This window comes from Mastigoproctus giganteus, chromosome 13 (genome assembly GCF_048544385.1).
Source record: "Mastigoproctus giganteus isolate SK-2022 chromosome 13, ASM4854438v1, whole genome shotgun sequence".
Classification (NCBI taxonomy): Eukaryota; Metazoa; Arthropoda; class Arachnida; order Uropygi; family Thelyphonidae; genus Mastigoproctus; species Mastigoproctus giganteus.
In genome coordinates this window covers 29,958,445-29,986,221 of record NC_143587.1, presented here as the reverse complement: position 1 = coordinate 29,986,221, position 27,777 = coordinate 29,958,445, and the positions used below count along the sequence as shown (strand labels likewise).

The 27,777-nt window shown below is 36.5% G+C and overlaps 1 protein-coding gene across 2 annotated transcripts in view; it reads right to left on the bottom strand.

Annotated features, from left to right (window-relative positions):
- Positions 1–795: 795 nt before the first annotated feature.
- LOC150075908 (TGF-beta receptor type-1-like) overlaps positions 796–27,777 on the bottom strand; it is a 674,197-nt gene continuing 647,215 nt past the window's right edge. For both annotated transcript variants that reach the window (XM_090388117.1, XM_090388116.1), the window contains 3 exons: positions 17,741–18,022; positions 5,486–5,616; positions 796–921 (listed from right to left, as the gene is read on the bottom strand). In XM_090388117.1, coding sequence (XP_090244243.1) covers positions 796–921; positions 5,486–5,616; positions 17,741–18,022 — 539 coding nt within the window. The remainder of the gene's footprint in view (positions 922–5,485; positions 5,617–17,740; positions 18,023–27,777) is intronic.

The window sequence follows — 27,777 nt, the reverse complement described above, 5'->3', positions numbered from 1 at the left end:
ATCACTTGAACACAAATTTTCACATGGTGGAATGAAACGTTTAAAATGTTTGATACCTGGATACCCGATTAAAGAGAACTAAACAGTTTACAAACTCAAGCTACCTTTCATTACTATTGAACGACTGCGAAAAATCACTTTGTCACCTTTAACAGAGGAACATTTCACCTATCATCAGCAAATGGTGACCACTGGAATATGAGTGAGTAGTTTTAGAATTTCTCTGTAGGCACAACTTACCAATTCACTTATCCTATGAATGTTTTAAGTCTGTGAACGGATACCAACTAATGAAACTATCATCTAGACAACAGGCCAAGGAAGATGAAGTCTTAACCTGAAATAACAGTTTTTATTATTTTTTGGGGCGGGACTTAAAAACAGATTTGTGATTTGTTACTACTACTATTATCCTTATCACCTAATGACTCTGTTGAATGCACATTCTTCTTTTTTCTTCATGACATGGCATTCTGCATTTTCTGATTCTCTGAAAGAGAGATTCTTTCTTTTTCTTCAATTTATTTCTAACTTTTTGTAGCCACAAGTGATAAAGTAGTCATCCCGACTTATTCCCACTGCCAACATTTCTGAAGATCCATGAAATAAGATGAATAATTAAGTTACGTTTGTAGAGATGCACTTCATACAATTAACAGGCTGCTATTTTAAAACACAGCAAAACCAATGAAAGGTATATTAGAATGGCTTGAAGTGTGTAATCCACGTTCATTGTACCACACAATTATATGATAAATCTGTACTGTTTTTTTTTTTTTTTTTTTTTTTTTCTTATCATATTTTTAGGTCTTCCTGAGCACCAAAGTTTGCTATAGTCTTTTTTATACGAAGTGCAGTAAGACGAGCTGCTGCATTATGGTACCAACACTCCTTCATGATTTTGGACATCACTCGAAGAGCCTAGCAAGAAGAAATTTTATTGACTATGTTAGAAATCTTAAAAATTATTTTAAAAAATAACAATAAATAAATTAGGTTAGAAACCTGAAAAAGCCAATATATATATTTTAATGACTGCTTCATTTTACTCTCATCATCAAAATTATATATTATACAGTACAAACCAAAGGTCACGTTAAATTAACCAACACTGGTCATGGTATAGTTCAGAGATGCTCAAAGTATGGCCTGCAGGACAAGTCCAGCACTTGACAAAGTTTTATCTGGCTTGTGGGAAAATTCTGAAAATTTTGCTAGTCAAATTAGACCCAGCTTTGCAGAACATCATTCAAGCTTCAAGGTTGTTTGGATATAAGCATGCACCTCAACGTTTTGATATACACATGTGACACAGCTGCAAGTGCTTTTAGATCATTTCTAAAAGTTAAATAGTAAAAGTTCTTCTAATTTTATTGATATTTATAATTAAATACAAATTAAAAAAATATATTTTGTTATTAAGTTTAGATTCTGCAATTTAGTTATTTTTGGAGGAATAGACCATGCATCTTTATTAGGTCTTATGGAGCAAATGTAAATTAAACCAACCTGTTCCTTACTCAGTTCATATAGTTTTACAAAATCTCAATGTGGACCTTTGATATAAAAAAATTGAGCACTATTGGTCTAGCTGAACAGTTTTTTAACATCCTTCTATTCCATTTTGCATTTAGTTCCTTGTACATTTGTAGAGCACATTCTCATTACCCTTCTCCATTTTTTTTTAAATGAAAACCAAAGGCACAAGTAGTATGTTGTTATTTGGTTTTTAGGAGCATTAGCAACTAAGGCCATATTGCTCCGGGAATATGCGGTGGTCATTCCCTGACCTTTCCGCATCCTCCATATTTGGTGGTGAGGGGCTCGAACCCCGGTCTAATCAAGAAGCGTGTGCTACGCACTGCTGCTCCTTCCTACCTGGCTACGGAGGCGCCTACACAAGTAGTATTAGAACCTATAGTACTTAATATCATGCATGGGTTGAAGGTTGAGAAGATGAAAGAAGATAGTTGTTGACATTAGACTTGAATTTCTGTTGAGTGTAATTTTCAGGAAATGCATATGAAGAGGGATTGTTCCAGAAAAGGAAGTTGAAGGAATAAATGAGGAAGAAGAAAAGTTGGTTTTGTGAGTTTGAAGTTGGACAGCAAAAAGGAAGCTGAGTAGTTGCGGCACATGTTCAAACTGGTTTGGAAGAGAGAGCAGAAATGATAGAAGCCAATTCCAAAGAACAGTGCCCATAGAGTATCTATAGAAAAGGCATGCAGCAGAAACAATGTCTATGAGAAAGAGAGTGGAGAGATTTTGTTAGAGATGGGTTATTAATTAATCTAACTACCATCCTTTGAATGGAATCTAGAAGCTTGAGAGAGGTCTCAGGGACACCACTCCAAATATGGGAACAATATTCCACGGTAGGATGGATTTGTGATTTGTACAGAGTGAGCAGCTGTTTGGAAAAAAAGAAAAACACTGAAAGCAAAAGAGAAAACCCAGTTTTTTTTTAGATGCAAAGGAAGCAATATTTGTGATGTGCTTATGCCAAATATGCCAAGATAGATTAGAAAGTCAGGGTAATCCCTAATAATAGAGATATGTAATCTTGTCTAGAAATCTGAGTGTTATTGAAGATAAGCATAAGAACAGAAGAAACCACTAAGTTTTAGAAAGATTGAAATCAACTAAGTTATATTTACCCCACTGGAGAATTACCTGGAGATTAGCATTTAGGGAATTGGTAGTTGATATTTGAGAAGTTAAGAATGCAGAGAGGGGCAATGAGATTGGTGAGGGGAACAAAGGGTTGCCCTTACCAAGAAAGGCTAAGTTCTGCAAATTGAAGCATCTGGAGACTAGGTGCCTGTGAGGTGATCTGACTGAGGTGTATAAGGTCTTAAATTGTTTGAGCAAGCTCAATGCTAATGGGATTCTTCCTCTTGCTCAGATTATGCCTGAGGGGGCATAAATTCAAATTGAGGAAACACAGTTGTAGAACAGATGTGGGGAAATTTGCCTTTAGCTAGCAGGTGGTTGATTGCTGGAACAAACTTGCATCTGTCATTGCGGAAGTTGATAGCTTAAATAAATATAAGATTTGGACAAACTTTTGGAACAAATGGATGGGTAAGATGGGAAGTTTTTTTGTTTTTTTCAAACTGGAAGGTAGAATGCAATGTTTCATCATCAGCAAAACTATGGAATGCAAGTGAATGGGGAGAAGGTCACTAATATACAATGAGGTTAGTTAGTTATTTGGTTTTTAGGAGCATTAGCAACTAAGGCCATATTGCTTCGGGATATGCGGTGGTCATTCCCTGACCTTTCCGCATCCTCCGATTTGGTGGTGATGGGCTCGAACCCCGGTCTAATCAAGAAGTGTGTGCTATACACTACTGCTCCTTCCCACCTGGCTATGGAGGCGCCATACAATGAGGAAAAGAGTGGGATAAAGAACTGAACCTTAGGGAATACCTGCATTAATGGAGAAGTTAGAAGGCAGAAAGCCATCTAGCATCGCTTGCAATGAGTGGTTCAGAGAGAAAACTGGATACCCAATTATAAAAAAACAGTTGACAAACCATACGATGGAAGCTTATTTAGGAGACCTTTATGCCATACATGATCAAAAGCCTTTGAATTTCAAGAACAACTACTTGAGTATAATCAAACTTTTCCATCGAATTTATCCTAGAACAATAAATGCATGAGGTGTAATAAACTACAAATTTGAAATTCACTACAGAACTGCCAGTGTATGTACACAATATTTTGTTCGCAGCAGCGAACTACAACAGTAGTGGTGTAAAAAGGCGTTGATTCAATTGGATCCCATATTGTGACTGCCTTCACAATGAGTTACAATGATATTGCATTACCTTGAACAAGTAACATTAACCACTCTGGCAATCTTTGTATTATCTGCAAACGCAGATAATATAAAGATAAGCCTGATATACCTTCATTAATAGCATTAACAAATATAGAAAACAACGATGGGCCCAGCACTGAGCCCTGTGGTACTCCATTAATAGGCGTCTCCATAGCCAGGTGGGAAGGAGCAGCAGTGCGTAGCACACGCTTCTTGATTAGACCGGGTTTTGAGCCCGTCACCACCAAATACGGAGGATGCGGAAAGGTCAGGGAATGACCACCGCATATCCCGGAGCAATATGGCCTTATTTGCTAATGCTCCGAAAAACCAAATAACAACAACAACAACTCCATTAATAACATTATTCCATGAAGAGCACTGTCCATTAAATTAATAACCAGTCTCTGTCTTCTCTCACTCAACCATCCTTTTATCCAGAGCAGTAACTTACCTTTAATGCCAAACTGCTGCAATCTGTATAGCAGTCTTTTTCATGCAACAGTATCAAAAGCTTTCCTGAAATCCAAGTACTGTATATGATATCAAAATTATTTTATGCAACCAGTTCCTTTGTTACTGCATTATAGTATCCAATCAGATTGGGCAGACAAGATTGTCCCTTAACAAATCCATGCTGTGACCGCAGTATAAAGTTTGTTCCAATCTAGATGATCCTGCATTACTTCTTTAACAGGAGACTCCATTATTTTCCCCAGAATGGAAGTTAAGCTAACAGGTGTGTGATTCTATCAAATTATCAATTGAAAGCAATGGTTAAGGGAAAATTTCACATACACATATTCTGCAACTATCTTTTTTTTTTTTTTTTTTTTTTTCCAATTTAAAAATATGTCCTTTTCTATCTTTTGGTTAAGTCATGTGGGAAAGAGTTCGGTGCTATTAGCATTTACTCATCTTTTTTAAAATCCTAAACCTAGTTTCCAGGAGAGTTATTGTTTGTTATTAGGAGCATTAGCAACTAAGGCCATATTGCTCCAGGGATATGCAGTGGTCATTCCCTGACCTTTCCGCATCCTCCGTATTTGGTGGTCACGGGCTCAAACCCCAGTCTAATCAAGAAGCGTGTGCTACGCGCTGCTGCTCTTGCCCACCTGGCTACGGAGGCGCCGCTTAGTTTCCAGACACTGCAATTAGCAGAAACCAAAGCTTTCCTAGTAAGAATCCCCTTTTATGCCCAACCAACTTTGTTTCCTTTTCAAACAGATCTACATCCTTCTTAAAATAAGGTTCGAAACTTGTATGTGGTATCTCAGATATGGCCTAACATTTCTTTATATAATGGGATGTCCACCACTTTTTCTGCTGTTGGCAAAGTTCCTGTATATCATTGATCAACATAGTTTAGAAGTCAATACAAACAGCACATTTAAACAACAAAGGCTATTTAAAACTGCTAAAGTAATTAATTTGACAAATTATATTGTAATATTAACCGATTAACTGAGGGTAGAACTAGTCTTTTTTCTTTTTAATTTCAACATTTACCTATCAACTACACATAATACATAACGATTACAGGCATTTAATTAGGAAAATCATATGATCAGAAATCAGTTCCACATGAAATATAACATACATAAAGGAACAAATATTAAGTTATATGTATTGGACTACTGGCATTAAAAAAGTTACCTCGCAGGACTGCCATCTGTTAGGCACTGGAGGACGTTGTCTCTCCATGCAAACCACTTTCTTCATATCATCAATACTTGGATCCGAAGGCACCATATCATAATATGGCAACTGGTAGTCTTCATATATCCCTGAAAAAGATTTTAATAAATATAGTACTTTAATTCTGAGCTTTGCATATGCTGTGAAACATTATGGTTACAAAAAAGCATATACTGTACTTTAATTATTGTATTAGACACTTACCCAATTTATATCATTTACGAGTTTGATGAGTATATAATAATATAAAGCCTTAAAATTTGGGATTACAGTTCATAATAAAATTCTTCTAAACACCAATAAAGCTGAAGAATAAGAACTTTTTTGATATAATATAAAAATCACTATAAATACTGTATATATTCAAATAATTAAAACAAAACAAAATTTGTATAAATTACATATAATATAAACAGCATAAAATAAATTATGCTGCTTTATGTTATGCATAATATTCTTGAAATGTACAAGGGTTTCTCCAAAAAGCTAATTCATCCAAATGTTTTTCTTGAATACCATTAGAGTATGCCAGTTTAAATATTTACATTTATCTTTTCATATATTTACTACCATCACCTTTTATATACATTTTCTCCACCAACGAAACAGAGCTTTCATTCTCTCCTTCACAAAATTTGTGCCAGTCCCAAAGAGCGACTTCTTGACAGCTGTAATGACAGCATCATCGGCAAAGTGTTTCCCATAAAGGCTAGTGTTTGTAGGGCCAAACAGATAAGTCAGTGGTGAAAGGTTGGAACTGTAAGAAGTGAAGTGGATGGGTGGGTTGGGATGTCAGAGCAGTCCCACCTGAATTGTGATTAGTCTTCATGAATCAGTTTATTCACTCTCTCCTTATTTTCTACCATAGCTGTAGCGTGAGGATGTCCTGGATTCAGCATATCTTTCAAACCAGTACCCCTAGCACTGAAAATGTAACCCACCACCTAACTGTACTCACATTACTGTTATTAGCATTAAGAAGAGCACATGATGCAAGAAAGCAAGCTTATAATAGCATCAGCCAAAAAAAAACAAATAAAAAAAAAAAAAAAAAAAACACACACCCACTTCTCATTTTCACTCACTCCAAATGTTTGTTCAGTTCTGCTTTGAATTTGTTTAAGCTATCAACTTCTATGTATATAAAGTGCTTAGCATCATAATACACAGCCATTTCTGTATAAACAGAAAATTTTTTAAGGTGGCATCGTTTTAGGTTATATCTCATATTGTGAATACCTTCACAACGAGTTGCCATGATATTGCACTACTTCGAATAAGTAACGCTTCACCTAAGGAGAAGACTAGTGTTACTTATTCTCAGATAGGTACCACCACCCAGACAGCACTGTTTCAGGGCTATTTGGCCCTTCGTCAGTGAGTGGGTAGGTACCCAAGTGATGCAATGATGGCAAAACAGTTATGAAGTATAACTCCACAATATGAGAGATGCCTGATGGTGTATGATGTATTTAGACTAAGGCGCATTTAGGGCTAGAGCCTCAAGCTGCGAACAAATTTAGACTATGTATATAAAGTGCTTAGCATCATAATACACAGCCATTTCTGTATAAACAGAAAATTTTTAAGGTGGCATCGTTTTAGGTTATATCTCATATTGTGAATACCTTCACAACGAGTTGCCATGATATTGCACTACTTCGAATAAGTAACGCTTCACCTAAGGAGAAGACTAGTGTTACTTATTCTCAGATAGGTACCACCACCCAGACAGCACTGTTTCAGGGCTATTTGGCCCTTCGTCAGTGAGTGGGTAGGTACCCAAGTGATGCAATGATGGCAAAACAGTTATGAAGTATAACTCCACAATATGAGAGATGCCTGATGGTGTATGATGTATTTAGACTAAGGCGCATTTAGGGCTAGAGCCTCAAGCTGCGAACAAATTTAGACTATGTATATAAAGTGCTTAGCATCATAATACACAGCCATTTCTGTATAAACAGAAAATTTTTAAGGTGGCATCGTTTTAGGTTATATCTCATATTGTGAATACCTTCACAACAAGTTGCCATGGTATTGCACTACTTCGAATAAGTATAACCTAAAACGATGCCACCTTAAAAATTTTCTGTTTATACAGAAATGGCTGTGTATTATGATGCTAAGCACTTTATATACATAGTCTAAATTTGTTCGCAGCTTGAGGCTCTAGCCCTAAATGCGCCTTAGTCTAAATACATCATACACCATCAGGCATCTCTCATATTGTGGAGTTATACTTCATAACTGTTTTGCCATCATTGCATCACTTGGGTACCTACCCACTCACTGACGAAGGGCCAAATAGCCCTGAAACAGTGCTGTCTGGGTGGTGGTACCTATCTGAGAATAAGTAACACTAGTCTTCTCCTTAGGTGAAGCGTTACTTATTCGAAGTAGTGCAATATCATGGCAACTCGTTGTGAAGGTATTCACAATATGAGATATAACCTAAAACGATGCCACCTTAAAAATTTTCTGTTTATACAGAAATGGCTGTGTATTATGATGCTAAGCACTTTATATACATAGTCTAAATTTGTTCGCAGCTTGAGGCTCTAGCCCTAAATGCGCCTTAGTCTAAATGCTATCAACTTCTACAACAACAGATGGAAGTTTGTTCCAGCAATCAACCACCCGCTGGCTAAAGGCAAACTTCCACACATCATCTTACACCTGTCTTTCCTCAATTTGAATTTATGCCCTCTCAGGCAATTATTCTGAGCAAGAGGAAGAATCCCATCAGCATTGAGCATACTCAAACCATTCAAGGCTTTATACACCTCAATCAGATCATCCCGCAGGTGCCTAGTCTCCAGACACTGTAATTTGCAAAACTTACTTTCTTCATAAGAGCAACCCTTTGTTCCATTCACTAATCTTGTTGCCCTTCTCTGTACTCGTTCCAACAGCTCTACATCCTTCTTAAAATGAGGCCTCCAGACCTACATACAGTACTCAAGATGTGGCCTGACCATTGCCTCATACAAGGGGATAATCTCACCTCCTTATCCCTGCTAGAAAGATTCCTAAGTATATCATTGACAAGTCACCATGAGCTACTCTTGCAGACTATCTGCACTGCTCAGAAAACTTCATATCTGCCTGCATAATTGCCTCCAGGTCCTTTTCACTCTCTACCACAGTCAGTGTATTATCACACAGGTGATGTTACACTGGGGTTACTGCTTCCCACATGCAGTACTTTACATTTTTCAATGTTAAACTTCAGTTGCCACCTCTCAGCCCATTTACTCAACTTTTCTAGATTCTGTTGCAGCAGTATACTGTCATTAACAACCCTGCCGACTTTCGTATCGCCTGCAAACTTAGACATTAAGCCTGATATACCATCATGGTTATGTTCCTATAAACATGCAGATCTTGATGAATATCAAAGGGTGTAATATTCTCTGCATTCAGGAACCTAATAACGTACTACTGTTCCATATTATTATTATTATTAGCCATGTGGTGCAAGGAAGCCTGAGGCTTATGCTGCACCAGGCAAAAAAAAAAAAAAAAAAAAAATTCTGAATTTCCCTGAGAGAGAGAGAGAGAAGTAGAAGTAAATCACCAAGAAAGAGAAGAATGATGATATCCGGCTGAGAAACCTGGGTGTGCCAAGCCCATACTCACCAGATGTGAGCCCCTGGGGTAAATATGCACAGCAGTGTCATCCTCCATTTTCACTGACTACCACAACCCTGCCACGTGGCATGCAGCATTTAAACTTGCAGAATGCAACTTACTGGGGGGGGGGGGGTAAAAACATAGTAACTCGTGAATGTTGTCACAACATGAGATACAATTAAATTGATGCCATTTAAACTACTTCTGTAGTTTTTTACTACTACGGAAAAATATGGTGATATATCACTGATATTCTTATAGTGAATTACCAGTCCATAGCCTATTAAGTTTTTGTGTTTATTCTTTTTAGTATTAACATAGAGCATATTTTGGTGGAAGTGAATTAAAAGCATTGACATGTTTTGTTAGTGGAGTGATCTATAATTTGATGTGCTGAAGGGTCAGTGTTATTTCACTATTACCAGCGGTGCTGCATAACTATTGAATGTAGAAATTTAGCATCACATATAGCTCTGGAATGACCTTTTAAGTCTTTTCTAAGGATGACCGTTTCTTCTACATAATGTGAAACACAATCTGGGCATTGGCTTTTATAAATTAACAATTTACTATAGGATAAAAACAATTAAGTTGCATTACTGGTTTAATGGCACAAGGGCTGCTTTGGCCATACTGTGCCTATTAGTGTATCCTAGATAGTACAAGGATTAGTTATAAATAAAGTTATAATTGTATGATTTAATTAGGAAAAAAATGAATTAAAATGAAAACAAACAAATTCATTTTAGATATATGACCATTTCTGATAGACTGGTGCTCCAATGATATGCATTAATTCTAGAGGTTCCTGTAGTTGAGATAGGGAAGAGAAAACAAATTATCTTGTTGATAACGAGGGAAATCTATGAATATACGTTACAATGCAAATTTAGGGCTGTAGCCGCAGATTACGAAAGAAGTTAACTTACATACAAGTTAGTGTAATTACATCATTTCAGCATGCTGCCAACTACTAAGTAGTTAAAAATTGGCATCATTTAAGTACGGTAAACCCTCACTTCCCTCAACATGAATTGTTGAGGAGGCTTCCATCCTGCAGTGGGTTGATAATGGCTGCAGTTTACAAACCCTCACTAATTCAGTTACAGTTAATCCGGATGTTGGATAATCTAGATCGAAATATGAAAAATTCTGTTCACAGTTCAGTACTTTGAAAGACACGGGATTTAGGAAGGCAGATGAGTAGCCCTGACTGCGCGCTAATTGACTGTGCAGAGGGGGGGGGGAGAGAGAGAGAGAGAGACGGAATATACATTACATTATCTTGTGTGTTGTTCAGTTTCATCGTTGACTGTGAGCCAACTGGATGTTACTGCTAATATCGCTTCATTTGCATACTTCTTTATACATATATATATAAGTTAACATATTTTATATAACTATGGGTTATCAAGTATTGAAAAGTGGAATAAAAATAAAACATGTTACTTTAACTACCATTAACAAGCTCAAAGTGATAGAACAACTTGAAATCCAGGATAACAACCTGTTACCCCAGGGTATGTCTGCCAGGAGCAAAGGTTGATGATGTTGTACATCAGATATCATCTTTTAAGGGCACAAAAGGTGATATTATTGTTGTACACGTTAGCACTAATGTTATTAAGAGTAGGAGTCCAGCAGAATTACTTAACAAGTACAGGTCACTGCTGAAAAAGAGCTGTGAATTAGAGTTGAATTTGAAAGTGTCTGCAATTGTGTCCAGACACAATAGGAGGGAGCATATGATGAGAGCCTTGTCGATCAATTTGAACCTGGAGAGATTATGCAAGGCTCAAGGGGGTAGAATTTTTCTCAGCCTGGTCTGGGCTTGTTAACAGGAGAGACTGCTTCTACAGGGATGGTATACACTTAAATAGAAAGGGTGCAAGAATATTTGATGATGCTATCGAGGCAGTGTTAGGTGGGTTGGAAAATTGCTAGCTTGGGGGGGGATACACGGACTAATAGATTAACAATAGCCGCTGGAAGAGGTGAAAGTGATTCTTGCACTGCTTCTATTGGAATGAGCAGCAGCCTGAAAAATAAGATGCAGGATATTTCAGAGACTGCTGGGAATCATTGGGGTACAAGTAAACACATGGGTTGTGTTAGGGTAGCTAAGAAAAAGAACAGGTGTATGTATACTTGCGTGTACACCAATGCTAGGAGTTTAGTAAATAAATTTGATGAATTTGAGGTATTGCTCAAAACATCAAAGGCAGATATTGTTGGGATTTCAGAGACGTGGTGTCACGCAGATATAAGGAATGCAGAACTGGAATTTGGGGAGTACAATGTCTACAGAAAGGATAGACAGGATAGGAAGGGAGGAGAAGTTATGCTATTAGTTAAGAAATACATAAAATCCAAGGAAGTACAGCCAGTCAACATGGCTGGACAGTGCAGTGTCGGGTCAGTTTCGAGTGACATAAGCACTCGAAATCAAAATTGAGAGTAGGAGTGTGTTATAGGCCTAATGACTGTAATGAGTATAATAAACAACTGTACAGGGAAATAGAGGTGGGCCGGTAAATCAGAGAGTCTTATAATGGGGGATTTTAATTTCCCAGATATTGACTGGAATTTGTGGGTTGGTTACTCACACACTAGAAAGGCTTTTGTGGATTTATTGGATGATTGTTTTCTACATCAGCATGTTCGGGAGGCAACTAGAGGGAGTAATACTCTTGATTTGATTATCAGTAGTGATTCTTCATGCATTAAGAATCTGCAGATAAAGGAACCACTAGGTGGCAGTGATCACAGTGTGCTGAAGTGGGATTTACTCAAAGAGGCAACTACCATTAGGGGTAAAGGGAAGGGTTATTGCTTTCGTAAAGGCGACTACGATGGTCTGAGACAGTATTTAAATTTTACAGGGTGTCTCAAAAATATTGGTACAAACGTTTAGGGGAGGTAGGTAACATTTAAAGGAATGTGAATCGCATAGGAACCCATAACCGGAAACGTCACCGTAAGTCGATAGATGCCACGGTAGTCGCCGCACGAAGAGCATGCATCGATATACGAATTGTGAGCTGGCAGACATGCACCTAGTGTATGGTATTAGCAGAGGGCAATGGACGAGCCCCTCAACGAATTTATGGAGAATGCTTCTCAGACAGACATGTACTGGACCATGACCACCGTTTGTTTGCGCGTGTGCATCAAAATTTGTGCAATTATGGGTCATTGGGTAACAGGAGTAGTGTGGGCAGACCACGTTCGACGTGAACTCCCGCCATGGAAGAAAGTGTGTTGAATGCAGTCCAGGATAATCCTACTACCAGCACACGTGCCGTTGCCTCTGCTTTAGGAGTGTCTCGTTGCAGTGTACAGCGTGTCTGGCACAACTATTCCTTAGACCCCTTTCATCTCCAAAGGGTTCAGTTACTGCTCCCCCAAGATCATGCTGCACGTGTGGCTTTTGCGCAGTGGTTTCTCCAAGAAAGTGTTCAAGACTTGAATTTTCCAGCCTGTTTTATTCACGAATGAGTCTTATTTCACTCGGGAAGGCTTATTCAATGAGCACAATGCTCATGTGTGGGCTCGCTCACGACAACCCACACGATGTGCGCCCCCATGCGACAACATCGCTTTGCAATAAATGTGTGGGCAGGTATGGTCGGTGACTGCGTAGTCGGCCCATACCTGTTACCATCCCGCATGAACTCCCCTATATATTGGATCTTTCTTGAACAAGTTCTACCAGGGTTACTTGATGATGTTCCAGCAAATGTGAGACGCAACATTTGGATTCAACATGACGGGGTGCCTGCCCATTATGGAAGGCGTGTTTGTGACCATTTGAACAGGCGTTTTGGGCGTCGATGGATTGGCTGTGGTGGATCTGTTGTCTGGCCCCCACGCTCACCTGATTTATCGAGCCTTGATTTCTTTCTGTGGGGGGGACCCTCAAATCTATCGCGTATGAATTGCCTGTAGAGATGGAAATGGATCTCATGGCGAGACTCGTCTGCGCTGCTGCTAATGTCAAAGAAACTCCAGGTGTCTGGAGTTTCTTTGACAGTAGCAGTGTCCACAAATTCATGCTGTGTCGGTGTTGCACATGCATCGCATCTCATGGTGGAACCTTCAAGCATCTGTTGTAACATCATGAAATGCACCCATTTTGTACTCCATTGTTAATATTATGTCAAATAAATGTTTGCTACTAATTACTCTCTTGTGTCATTTCTGCTTCTTGTGCCTCCACTACAAATTTCCCGTGACATTTCCGGTTATGGGTTCCGATGCAATTCACATTCCTTTAGATGTTACCTACCTCCCCTAAATGTTTGTACCAGTATTTTTTGAGACACCCTGTATATGGTGGAACCAACTTATGACGTTACCAACAGCAAATTCAAAATGGGAAGCATTCAAAGAATTAATCTTGGAAGCTATTAGGCTTTTCATACCAACTAAAAATATTGTCAAGGTTTAGGCCTAAATGGATGTCAGATGAACTAATGAGACGCGGCAGAGAATTAAAATGCATGGGATACATATAAATTAATTGTGACACAGAAGCCTATGATAGATATAAGCTGGTCTGTAACCAAGTCACAAAGGAGGCTAGGCAGGCAAAGGCAGATTACGAGAAATCTTTGGCAAAGGATGCAAAGAAAAACAGAAAAGAGTTCTTTACTTATGTAAACTCTAGAAGGAAGGGGATGAATCAGATTGGTCCACTGGATATCGATGGTTCAACTGTTGATGATTCTGCTCAGGTAGCTAACAAACTAAATGAGTATTTTGCATCTACATTCACACACGAGGAGTTTTTCAGGGCGGGGAATGCTAGAGGTGAATTAAACTCTGTCAGTGAGCTAGATGATTTTGTAATAACTGAGAGCAAAGTGGAGGAGAAATTGTTGAATATAAACATAAAAAAGGCACCCGGGGTGGATGGGATCTATCCAGTTATCCTTAGCCATAATTATGAAAGCTTCTTTGGATTCAGGGGAGGTACCCATGGACTGGAGATGTGCAAATGTGACCCCAATTCACAAAGGAGGATCAAAGGGCGACACAAGTGATTATAGACCTATTAGTTTAACTTCTGTTCCAGGGAAATTAATGGTGCCACCGGTAAAAGAAGCACTGCAGGATCATCTAGACAAGACTTCAGTTATAGCTTGGACACAGCATGGTTTTGTTAAGGGGAAGTCTTGTCTGACCAATTTGATTGGATACTATGATGTGGTCACAAAGGAACTGGATGCAGGGAATAACTTTGATATCATATATTTTGATCTTAGAAAGGCTTTTGATACTGTTGCACATGGAAGACTGCTGCACAAATTCGAGCAGTGTGGCATTGGAGGCAAATTGCTGTTATGGATAAAGGGATGGTTGAGTTGGAGAAGACAGAGAGTGGTAATCAATGGGCACTGCTCTTCATGGACTAATGTTATTAGTGGAGTCCCTCAGGGTTCAGTGTTGGGTCCACTGTTGTTTTCTGTATTTATTAATGATATTAATGATGGCATATCAGGCTTAATGTCCAAGTTTTCAGACGATACAAAGGTTGGCAGGGTCGTTAATGACAGTACTCTGCTGCAACAGGATCTAGAAAAGTTGAGCAGATGGGCTAAGAGGTGGCAACTGAAGTTTAACATCAACATATGTAAAGTACTGCATATGGGAAGCAGTAACACCAGAGAAATGTATCAACTGTGTAGTACTACACTGACAGTAGTAGAGAATGAAAAGGATCTGGAGCTAATTGTGCAGGCAGATATGAAATTTCTGAGCAGTGCAGAAAGTCTGCAAGAGTAGCTCATGGTGTCTTGTCAATGATATACAGGAATGTTTATAGAAGGGATAAGGTGATTGACCATTGCCTTGTATAAGGCAATGGTCAATGGCAATGGCCTTGTATAAGGCAATGGTCAGGCCACACCTTGAGTATTGTATACAGGTCTGGAGGCCTCATTTTAGGAAGGATGAAGGGCTGCTGGAGCGAGTGCAGAGAAGGCCAACAAGATTAGAGGAATGGAACAAAGGGTTGCTCTTACGAAGAAAGGCTTAAGTTTTGCAAATTACAGTGTGTGGAGACTAGGCACCTGCGAGGTGATCTGATTGAGGTGTATAAAGCCTTGAATGTTTTGAGCATGCTCAATGCTGATGCGGTTCTTCCCCTTGCTCAGAACAATTGCCTGAGAGGGCATAAATTCAAATCGAGGAAAGACAGTTGTAGGATAGATGTGCAGAAGTTTGCCTTTAGCCAGTGTGTGGTTGATTGTTGGAACAAACTTCCATCTGTTGTAGAAGTTGATAGCTTAAATAGATTCAAGGCAGAACTAGACAAACATTTGGAGCAAGTGTATGGGTGAAATTAGAATTTTTTTTTTTTTTTTTTTTTGGCTCATGCTAATACTAAAATTGGTGTTCCTGGAAAAAAAAATTGAAGAATTTGGTATTGGCCAACAGATTGTGTTGGATATTAAAAAACAAAAAATCTATAAAAGCATTTGTTTAAAATTCAATGTGGTGAGTGATAAAAGCAGTGCGTCAAATAGACAGGCATTAAAAAGTCAAAAGAATTTATCAGGTTGCTGTTCATAAGCAACTAAGGCCATATTACTCCGGGGATATGCGGTGGTCATTCCCTGACCTTTCCGCATCCTCCGTATTTGGTGGTGACGGGCTTGAACCCCGGTCTAATCAAGAAGCGTGTGCTACGCACTGCTGCTCCTTCCCACCTGGCTACGGAGGTTCCTTTATCAGGTTGCAGTGGCACCACCAAATACGGTGGACTGATAAATGTATAAAAAGACAACACTGTACATTTATCCTTCTATCGATGAATAAATGTGTTGTCTTTTTATAGTTTTTAAATAAAGGCTCTACAGTGATATTTTTTTTTATTTATTTTCGTCAGCACTACCTATTCCCTATATCATTAAATTTCCCATTTATTTGTGTTCTACGTTTTTTGTATTTTAGGGCTATCTTTTGTTTCACTAATCCGGATTATCATTTAATCCAGATGACCTCTCCCCCAGTTAATCTGAATTAGTGAGAGTTTACTGTATATCTCATATTGTGAATATGAAACGTTACTTATTCGAGGTAGTGCAATATCATGGTAATTCGTTGTGAAGGTATTCACAATATGAGATATACTTAAATGATGCCAATTTTTAACTACTTAGTAGTTGGCAGTAAATGATGTAATTACACTAACTTGTATGTGAGTATATGTTTTATGGCAAGCACGTTAATAACACTGAGGAGGTTCATTTCTTGTTAGTAGGAACGAATAAGTAAGGCACATATGTCCAGTGGCAAACTGGCAAGGATGATCTGTTTGTTTGAGAACAGATTGAATTTAGTTTTAAGTTTAAATTTGCATATGCTACAGATGGCATTAATCATGCGTGTATTAATCCTTTTTAGTTCAACAATTTCTTTTCAGTTCATACATTCTGTGGTGGATGACCCACTTTAGATTGAAAAGGTATGGCTAAACAGGATTTTTATTGCATAATTCAGTAATGGTATTTTTCTCCATAGCAATAATGGTGGCTCATGAGCTTCAGTATACAGACTCTTGAGTTGGGATTGTTCTGAACATATTCAGAGCAATCCAAGAACACATTATGCTGAAGATTAATCCACCTTCATACACTTTCCCTAGCAGAATTATAAACAGAGCATCATATACTGAATGAATACATATTATTGCAAAAAACATTAATAAATAATGTGATGTCTAGAAAGATATTTGGCAACCATACCTAAAGCAAATAATATAAGCTGTAGATATCATAGATCAGTTCAAATACTCAAACAAAAAAAAGCAATGACTGAATACACATCAGTAATGTCATGAGGGGAGGAATTTTTAATTGCACATTCCAAAGGAATGCATTTCTTCATTGACCTGCTATAATAGCAAAGCACCAACAGGAACTTCTATGCAGTATTTGAATATGCTGTACAACCTAGTTAAAACACCAAATGAACCAAGTGAAAAGAAATGACACACAAAACTAACCAGGATTAAGATAGGCATGGCTAATGCACTCTCTAGAAAAGACAAAGTAAAAAATAAAAATTCTAATTTATATCTCAATTCCAAGTGAACTGACTGAACCAAAACTGGGCAATTAAACATAATTAAATCACACTAAATATAAAAAAACAGATAACAACAAAAACATAAAAAATTAATCTGGTTTTAAGTTTTAATTGGAATATGGTACAGGTGGCATTAACCATACCTGTATTAATCCTTTTTAGTTCAGAAATTTCTTTGCAGTTAATTCATTCTGTTTTGATTGCATAGGGGCACCTGCTAATGTTTTGCTGTTATAGCACATAATACTGAGTGCATCCCAAAACAGACAGTAGAGATTTATGCAGAAAAGGATAAACTATATCAAAGAAGTTACAAGGTAAAATTGTAAATTGCCATAGTAAGGCGAGATGCATGGTGGTAATAAAAAGACAATACTATATACAATAATGATATTTTTATAAAATTTGATCAGGTTTAGTACAAGCCATTTATAAATTCAACATAGACAGCTCTAAAGAAATCTTACACTAAGTCGCACTTACCACCAACATTATATCTACGGGCTATCTCCCAAAGCACCAAACCAAAGGCATAAATATCAGCCCTCTTGAATGAATCAAAATGATGCAAATTGATGGTTTCATCCAGTACTTCTGGGGCAAGGTAACGCTTCGTCCCCACTCGTGGGTTGGGTGGAATGTCTACAGAATTAGTAGCTGAATCATAGCGTACAGCAAGTCCTAGATCAGCAATGGCACACATTCCATTTGACTTCACAAGAATATTTTTACTTTTAAAATCTCTGTGGGCAATGGCTGGCTTTCCTATACAAATAATATTTCAAAAATTTTATTTTCCCTAGTTAAAAGATCATAGATTTAAAATATTTACATAAAATTCTCATTATTACTGCATTATTGGAATGTTACTCACATAACATATGGACCCTTAAGGGCATATGCCATACTAATGAAATAATTCCGATAAATAAAGTTCATTAATGGCACTTAATAAGGTAAAGTTTAGATTTTAAAAACATTAACCACTGGCTTAGTGCCGTGAAGTCTGGGTAAAGTCTGGGTACCTGCGTGTACTTTTGCACCTTATAATAAAGATCATATTTATTATACAAATACTTTTATCAATAAAAGTACTCTAATAAAAGAAGATAGCACATAATGTGGTCAAATAAGTAAAGCTTGCACTGCATGTAATTTAAGATAACTTTTAAGATAAAAGATGCAGCAGAAGCAAAAATTAAGTAAAAAATATAGGAATGTGTAAAAAACTGTATAAAAAAGTATGTTCAAAAGTGTACGAGTGAAGACTCGCACACTATGCAGGAATTAAGCTACTCACTTTTTTCTTTTAATTTAAAATTTCAGCACTGCACTGCAATGAAATAAAATGAAATGATTTTTAGAATCATGAAAATATACACTGCTAACTGAGATGCTCTTGTCTCCTTTGCAACATCTGTGGTACTGGATTTGTGAACTAAAAGTCAAATGATACATGATAGAATAAATAGTTTAATATGATGGGGTGAGCTCCATTTTGTCAGGAACCACAAGAAACCAACATCATCCAAAACAACCAAGGGACAGCAATCGAATAACCTCTAAACCTGCCAAAGGCTGGTTTCAAAGACTGAGCGAAATATAGAAATTTAATTATGCAGAAGAATCTTTTCTGATAATCAAACACAGAACCATAAATTAACAAGTATTTTGACCCAACTTTTTTCCCTAAATGCTAATAATTTTATTGGCATATAATGAATAAACCAATATACTCAAGAATATGCTACAGTTCCTTCTTGAATGTATTCAAGGGTAGCTTTGGCAATTTTATGCATTTTTTTTTTTTTAAGGACAAAAGAAGGTACAGTATTCTAAAGTATTATTATAAACTTAAAAACATTTTCTTGTAGCAGATAAGGGAAATAGTGCAAGTATTCATAATTTTAAAGTATTTTTCCCATAACAGCTAACAACAAGATAATAATATGAATTAATTCTTATCTACTGCTTTAATTTACATAATGGTGATGGATAAAAAACAAGATCTAAAGGATCTACTAAAAGGATCAAAATCTTTTTTAATGACAGTCTTTCTCAAATTAAGAAGGCATATTTCTAAACTTATGATTACCTCTGATGTAACATATTTAGATATGCATTCTGTAATTAGCCTCTTAATTAGCTTTCAATATGATCTGCAGAGTTGCAGATGATGTGGAAGTAACACTGATCCATAAGGAATTGCTCTGATAGAGGTAACAGAATTATCCTATTCCATATCTTCAACTTTGTTCACATAAGACAAACTGAAACCAGTTTATTCACTGTGATATGGACACTCAAGGATATATATTTTTAATGCAGGTGAAAATTACTTGAAGAAAGGATATTTCATTGCATTTCAGCTAGATATTTAAATTTATTTTAGAAATTTAGGGAAGATTTACAAGTAATTTAGAGCTTAAGAATAACATGGTTCTACTTCAAGCATTTCTGCTATAGCAAAAAATATATCTATGCAGAATAGATGTAAAGAACTGCCTGCTACAATATAGCATATGACCTGAGTCACCACAAAACAATCCTCGATTTCCCATAATTGGCTGGATTTATCCTGAACCTAATGAAGAGCTCCAAGTTTCTCTGAATGGTGAGATCACATCATCTCATAACTAATAATTGCTTATTACAGATAACATAACAGATGGCATTTCATGTTTGGATAGCTGTACTGGTGGGAAGGGTGTGATATGTGTCTGTGATCTGGCAGAAACCATGACTGATCTAATTCCAGAAGGTGCTAAAAGAAGGATTGCTTGTGGCCCCCTTGGGGGGGGATTCTTCTGAGAAGGTGATGATTTTGGAACTTAGGTTATCCTGGAAAGTTGTGCATGGTCTAATTATCTGCCTGAAGAGGGCATACTGGGAGGAGTTTCTATTGAAGTTTCTTGATGGGCTTGAATTGTCTAGGTTTCAACAAAATCACTTCTCCTGCTGTTGTGTACTATAGATAATATTCTGTTTGAAGTAACAGAACTTGGTGTTTTTCTGCAATGTTGTCAAATGCTATAATGCTTCTTGACACATTCTCCAACCTGCTATCCCCTAGTGCAGGGGTGGCCAACAAGTCGATCACAGCTTTAATTTCGGTCGATCATGTCACGACGAATTTTAAATATACAGTAGACTTTCAAAATAACAGCACCTTCAGGGATTCAAGGTGCCGTTATTTCAAATTTTCCATTATCTATAAGTTTTATTTTTAATGTATTTAATGCAGAAAGAAATAATGAGGCCAAATAAGAATTAGAGAGAGAGATTAAGAATGCAAATTTATTAACTGCATATAAAAAAACAAACATGCTGACGATCCAATATTATTTTCTGCCATTAATTACACTCCTTCTTATGCCCTGTTCTATTTTTTTTTATTATATCAAGTTTAGTCTTTGTGGTAGCACAGTGGTATCGTCACCGTCCTCCCCACACTGGGGGGGAAAGGCCCGGGTTTGAATCCCATCGATGATGCAAGGAACTTTTATGAGCTTTCTTTCACTCTGTGCCTGAGTTAGTGGGTCTCAAGCATAGATAGTAAGGTTTTCTCCCCAGAAACTGGAGTTTTTTGTCCAGAAAACAGGCAAATTGAGCAGAGAACACATGCAATTTACAGCCACAATACACTTGGGTATATGAATTAATATTCCGGGTGACCCTAATAGTTTGGATTATATCAAGTTTGTTGCTAAGCTTTAATGTTGTTCTTCTTTTCTTCTCTGTATGAGGTTTATTAACTTTAGGAGCCATAGTGAGGGGGGGGGTTAATTTAAAATAAATGTAAAACAGTGGTATAAACCGGGATATCAGTACAGAATTCACTTTGAAAATGGCCAACGTAAACAAATACAGTGACCACATGACTTGCCATTTTCTTTTTTTGGCATCACAAGATATCTGCGCTGTATGTAAACATCTGATCTCAATGTGCCGTTATTTGGACAGTCTCCTGTACACATAAAAAGGATTAGTCAAAATCTAAATGTTATTATTATTATGTGCCCCACTGCTTATTACCAATCTGTCAAACCACGTGACTACTCTTGTCACCACACAGCCACTAGGCTTGTCTCATGAAAATTCAAGCAGTTAAATTGTGGAGAGTGTAGGGTATGTGTTGAATTCTTATTTAGCTTAATATTAATAAGTGGACAGTACTTATACATTAATTTAATACCCTTTGATTTAAAATGTATACTACGAAAAAGAGTAAAACGTTTCATTTTCATCTAGGGTAAGTATTCTAGGGACCTAGAATACTTTTTTGTAATGATAAAAGAAAAATGTTGTTTGATTTGCAATGCTCCCATGGCTTAAAAGTGCTCTTCAAGATCTGCAATTATCTCGAAATACTGTGATGTGATGCATCGAAAAAATTAGTAAAAATGTGAGAGAACGATTGCGTGCTCATATTACTAATTGTGTATCCTTTTCTTTACAAGTGGATGAATCTACACACATCAGTGTTACAGCTTAATTGCTTGTTTTTATTCGTATGGTTTTCGATGATTCTGCCACTAGAGAAGAACTGCTGGGTATGGTTTCGTTAAAAGAAGGAACCAGAGGTCTTGATATATTTAATGCATTCAAAAATTTTATCGAAAAAATTAAATTACCACTATTTAAGCTCGTATCAATAACAACAGATGGAACTAAAGCAATGATGGGGCATCTTAACGGATTCATTGCATTGTGCCAAAAGGATGATGAATTTCCAGATTTTTAAGTTACCACTGTATCATCCAACAACAAGTGTTAGAATGAAATTAAAAAATTTATTGATCAAAGGGGATATGATTATCAGCAGCTAAAAGATAAGGAGTCGTCGTGTGATCTGGCTTTTTTGTCAGGTTTTACCAGTAAATTAAAGTTATCTGAATTTGGAATTACAAGGAAAAAATAAAAAAAAATGTGGGTGACACGATTAATAGTATTTCTGGCAATGGCTAAGGATCTCAAAGAAAAAAAAATTTATCATTTTGCAAAAATATTATTTATTATTATTATTAGTTGTATGGTGCAAGGAAGCCTGAGGCTTATGCTGCACCAGCCAAAAAATTTTTCTGAGTTACCCTGAGAGAGAGAGAGAAGTAGAAGGAAATCACCAAGAAAGAGAAGAATGATGATATCCAGCTCAGGACCCTGGGTGTGCCAAGCCCATACTCACCAGATATTGAAATCCTGGTTTTGAATTTAATAGTGAGAAATATGTTTCTGAAATTGAAAAGTTGTGGATGATTTTGAAACCAGATTCGGTGATTTTAAAGCAATTGAAGACATTGTTCAATATATTTTTTATCCATTTAATGTCGACTTAGATATGAAACAAACTGCAGAAAAAAATCTGTAGAGATTTTTCACATGGAGAAAATATTACTTGAAAATGAAATTATTACATTGCGAAGTAATAGCTTCCTAAAAGCCATATCATCAGAAAAAGACTTTTGGAAATATGTTTGCCGAGAGAAGTACCCAAATGTAAAAAAATGCAGTGAACTTTTAAATTCCTGATTTGGTTCCACATATCTATGTGAATCGGTCTTTTCGTATTTGAAACAAACAAAGATGAAGAATCGCTCTACTGTTATAGACTTGCATATAGAAGATTCTTTATGGTTGGGCTTTATCACAGTTTTCCCTGATTTTGAAAGCTTGGCAGATGATATGAAGAAAAACTTCATGTAAATTAAAAATTTAAATATATGTTAATTTAAAATAAGAATTCTGAATTGCATTTAATTTTAAAAACAACAATTTTAAATATGTGTTGATTAACTTTTTTAACCATGTGCAATGAAATTCTTGAGATGATAGATCGCGGCACATTTTGAAGAAAAAAAGTAGATCTCATTACAAATAAGTTGGCCACCCCCTGCCCTAGTGCATTCTTTAAACATGAATTTCACCTTATGTTGTGATTGTGTACAGGGGTATTCCTAGGGTATGTGGCACCTGGGTACCAATCGCAAATTGGTGCCCCTTGAATGTTGGCGCCTGGGTGCAGTGCACCCCGCCCCTGATTGTGTATCATTTACCGTACTGACAGTCTGCATAACCTGTGTTTACAACTAATTTGAAAAGGAGAAGCTTTGAAAGAATTGATGCTCTTTCAACTGTGCAAAAGAGGATCCCTCACTCACCTGTTCATTCTGAAGAATAATAAAGGAAAATTTGTCCTTCATGATTCGTTAGAATCTTGAAGGATAAGTGTTCTGTTTTTTACTCCCTGTTTGTATTTCCAAATATGCTAATACAGTGGTTTTCAACATTTTTTTTAATAACGACACCTCTACTCAATTTTAAATGCATCGAAAATTAGACCGCAGAAATAAGACTAAAATTAAGTGAAAATAAAAAATAAGGAAAGTAGAACACACATCAGTGGTAGCAAATATGCAAAAACCAGAACATGTTGCATGTATTTAACTGTAATATTATGTTTCAATAAAAAGAAATGAAAGTATACCAGTAGAGCGAAGAATTTAAACATGGAAAATTAAGGATAGCGTAATGTTGGAGAAACATTATTAAATAATTTAGAAGAGAGAGTCCAAATTAAAGGAAAATTTGGCAGTGCCCCCCCCCCAGATAAGCACCAGTTTTCGAAACATGTGAAATATCATTATATGTAAGCATAACCGGTCAACAATACCGAAATTATGCCAAAATAACCGGTCAACAATACCGAAAAGTATGCCCCATCACAAGATGGGGCATACTTTTTTCTCTATTTTAAATTAATTTCGGTAATGTTGTCTGGTTACATTTACATATAGTGATATTTCACATGTTTTGGAAAGTAATGCTTATCTGGGAGGGGGGGGAGCCACCAAATTTTCCTTTAATTTGGACTCTATTTTCTAAATTATTTAATAATGTTTCTCCAACATTACTCTATCCTTAATTTTCCATGTTAAATTCTTCGCTCTACTGGTATACTTTCATTTATTTTTATTGAAACATAATATTACAGTTATATATATATATATATATATATATATATATGATAGTTATTACAATAACATAATTCAAAAATTACATTTCATCATACAAATTATATATACTTATGTAATAATTTTATTCTTTATATAGAGCTGCTAGATCTATATAAATTATAGATCACCACAAAATTAAAAAGATAACATACACATATTTATAATGAAATAAACATATAAATTTAAAAAATATATATAATAATAAGTTTAAGCAACTTAAACACAAATTACGTGGCACCCCTGGAACATTGTTGTGGCACCCTAAGGTACTGCAGCACCCTGGTTGAAAACCACTGTGCTAATAGAAGAAATCCATAACATCCAGCCAAATGCAGAACAATAAAATGTACTTCAGTCATTACAGCAGTTAGTTTTATACAAATGAGCTATAGTGAAAGGGTTTGGAGTAGAACTCATAGCATATAATCTTTAACTTTTTAAACTATTTGTAAATTTTCTAGATTTCTAAAATAAATTCAAATATTCAGTCAAGAGCACAGCGAAGTTTCCTTCCTTCAAGTTCAGCTGTTTTCAAGATAAAGAGCAGGCATTTTATATAAAATAAAATATTTAGCCCACATACCCTAATTTGCATACTTACTCCAAATTGTTTAATTGTTGCTAATAATATTACCAGAATTCAACATTTACTGAATTTTGACTAGCATGGGCAAAATCATGATTCTTTTAAAGCATGCAGTATACGATAAATAAGAGGTTATGTTATTCATTCTCCGGTATAAATAGAGCAAGTACAGTAAACATCAAAATACAGTATTTACTTTTAGTGCACTGGTTGTTATGCTCAAATATTACTCCTGCTGCTTAACATTCATTTCCAATTATTTATTCAAAGATATATGCAATATAGCATAGAAATAGTGTTAATTTATCTTTACAGGAGTTAAAAATCAGATGTTGGCTTTTGCTACTGTTTGATCCCAACTAGTGGACCGAAGAGACAGTCACACATGTGCAAGATTTGAATGAAGACATAGGTGAGATTGTAACTTTATTTCAAGGGATTCCCGGGTTTTCCAAGTGAGAGCAAGATGATGCAGAAGCATCGTTAAACAACGATGCTGGTGCTTTTGGTTATCATATTTTAACCGAAGAAGAAATTGTTGCATTAGTCCAGGATGAAGAATGTGCTGACTTTAACCAAAGTAATTCTGAAGACAAAGAAGAAGCGTGATGCAGGCGCACTCAAGCGGGAGCCTTCACTGCACTAGAAACTGGAATGGCATGGTGTGAGCAACAGTCTGAATGTAGTTCTACAGAGATACTGGTATTAAAGAAGATGAGAGACCTTGCCACAAAAAAGACAATCTCATATGGTTCAAAGAAAAATTCATGATTACATATTTTAAAAAATAAACCTTCCCAAGATTCATTATATGCTTATTTGTGCACAATTACTTTTGTTTTTTATTTCTGTTTATCTAAAAAAAAGTGTGATTTATAGTTGAAACCATGTAAAACAATTAAATGAGTTCAAAATAAATATAATATACATTGTTTCTTCAAAACGTTTTGGTTATTATTTACAAACCATTTCCTAAATCAATTATTTTTTAATAATACTTCATATTTTAAAATACATTAGTAATAACCGTGTGTAAAATAATTTAATTGTAGGCCTAATTATACTTTGTTTCATATAAACTGGGTATTCTCATGTATATTTGATTATCCGAACTTTTGATTAACCAGACAAACCTTGGTCCCAATTAGCTCAGATAATCGACATTCTACTGTATTTGAAAGTAAATGGACAACTAGCTTTCTTGCTTTCAAAACAAAAATTCAGTATGTGTATATACGCACGCATGCACGTGCGTGCGTGTCTCACTTCATTATTTAATTCATTTTTCATGTGTACACACAACAATTCTGAAATGTAATAATGAAGTAATACAGAAATGAAGCCACATCAGTGCACCACTTTTCAATATACAGTGGATTCCAGATATTTGGGTCACTGGAGGCCACGTTATGTCAAGGTTCTGAGTATATTCTTACCATGTGTATGCCATATCCAAAAATTTCATTACTTCATAGAGCATGTCCCACACACTTTTTCTTACTATTGAATACACCATAAATTGTCAAAATAATAGAGCAAGCTTATCTGCGAAAAGATCTAAACCTCCAAAATACTTCCTAATTCATTTCACAAATATACGTGGTCTCAATTCTAATCTCAACGATGACCATTACCACTTGCAGTCTGCCAAACCCCATGTACTTTTTCTGACAGAATCTCAGTTATTGGTTGATTCAACTACTGCTCATCTTAGATGACCAAATTATTCACTGTATGATTCCTTTCGCCTCAAAGGTGGTACTTGTGCATATGTCCATTCTGATATTCCCTGTCAGAGACTTGGTAATTTGGAATCTCCTCTCTTCAATGTTCTCTGGCTTAAAATCTCTCTACCTCATTGTGTCAAATTCATCTGTTTTCTCTACCGTTCTCCCAACTCCACTAATCACTTGGAGCTCTTTGCCTTCCTGTCTTTGCAACTTGACTTTCTCCAGTCCAACTTTCCTAACGGTGAGGTAATTTTCCTTGGTGATTTTAATGTTCACAACTCCAGCTGGCTTCCGTTTTCTAGTCACACTGACCCAGCTGCTCGAGATGCTGAGGCTTTTGCAATTACTAATGACCTTGCACAAATTGTTCATTTACCTACAAGAATACTGGATAATCCTAATCATACAGCCAACACGCTTGATCTTTTTCTCACAAACAACCCTTCTAAGTACATGGTTGAAGTGAGAGGTCCTTTAGGCACTTCAGATCACAACTTAGTCATCTGTCTCTTCTCCAATGGAGCCTTCATCTCATGGCTATTCCCAACCTCGTGTTGTTTGGCATTACAAGAATACAAAATGGGATGACCTGCGAGATTTCTTTTCTTCTTTTCCTTGGTCGGATTACTGTTTCAAAACTTCTGATGTCAACGTTTGCTTAGATCATGTCAGTGAAATTATTATTGCAGGAATGGAATCCTTTATCCCACACTCCACTTTAAAATCTCGCCCTTTATCTAAACCTTGGTTTTCCAATAAATGTGCTAAGGCTGTTCAAGAGAAGAACGTTGCATATCGTAATTGGCTTGTTTCCAATTCTTAAGTTTCATTTTCTGCCTACACCAAAGTTCACAAAAATTGTAAAGCAGTTATTAATCAGTCCAAACTAGAGCTTGAACAGGCTAAGAGTAGAAAACTTGCTTCTTACCCTAATGGTAGCCCAGCATTCTGTTCTCTTGCCAAATCTATTGGCCACAACTTTTGCCTATCTCTGCTCCCACCTCTGTCCAAACCAAATGGTTCTGTTGTCACTTCAGCCAAGGATAAAGCTAACCTGCTAGCATCCCATTTTTGTTCCAACTCATGTATTAACGATCTTGGTAAAACACCTCCCACCATTCCCAACACGCTCCATTCAATGCGTCCTGTGGTCTTCCGTCAAAAGGATGTCAGAAGGATTTTGACGAATCT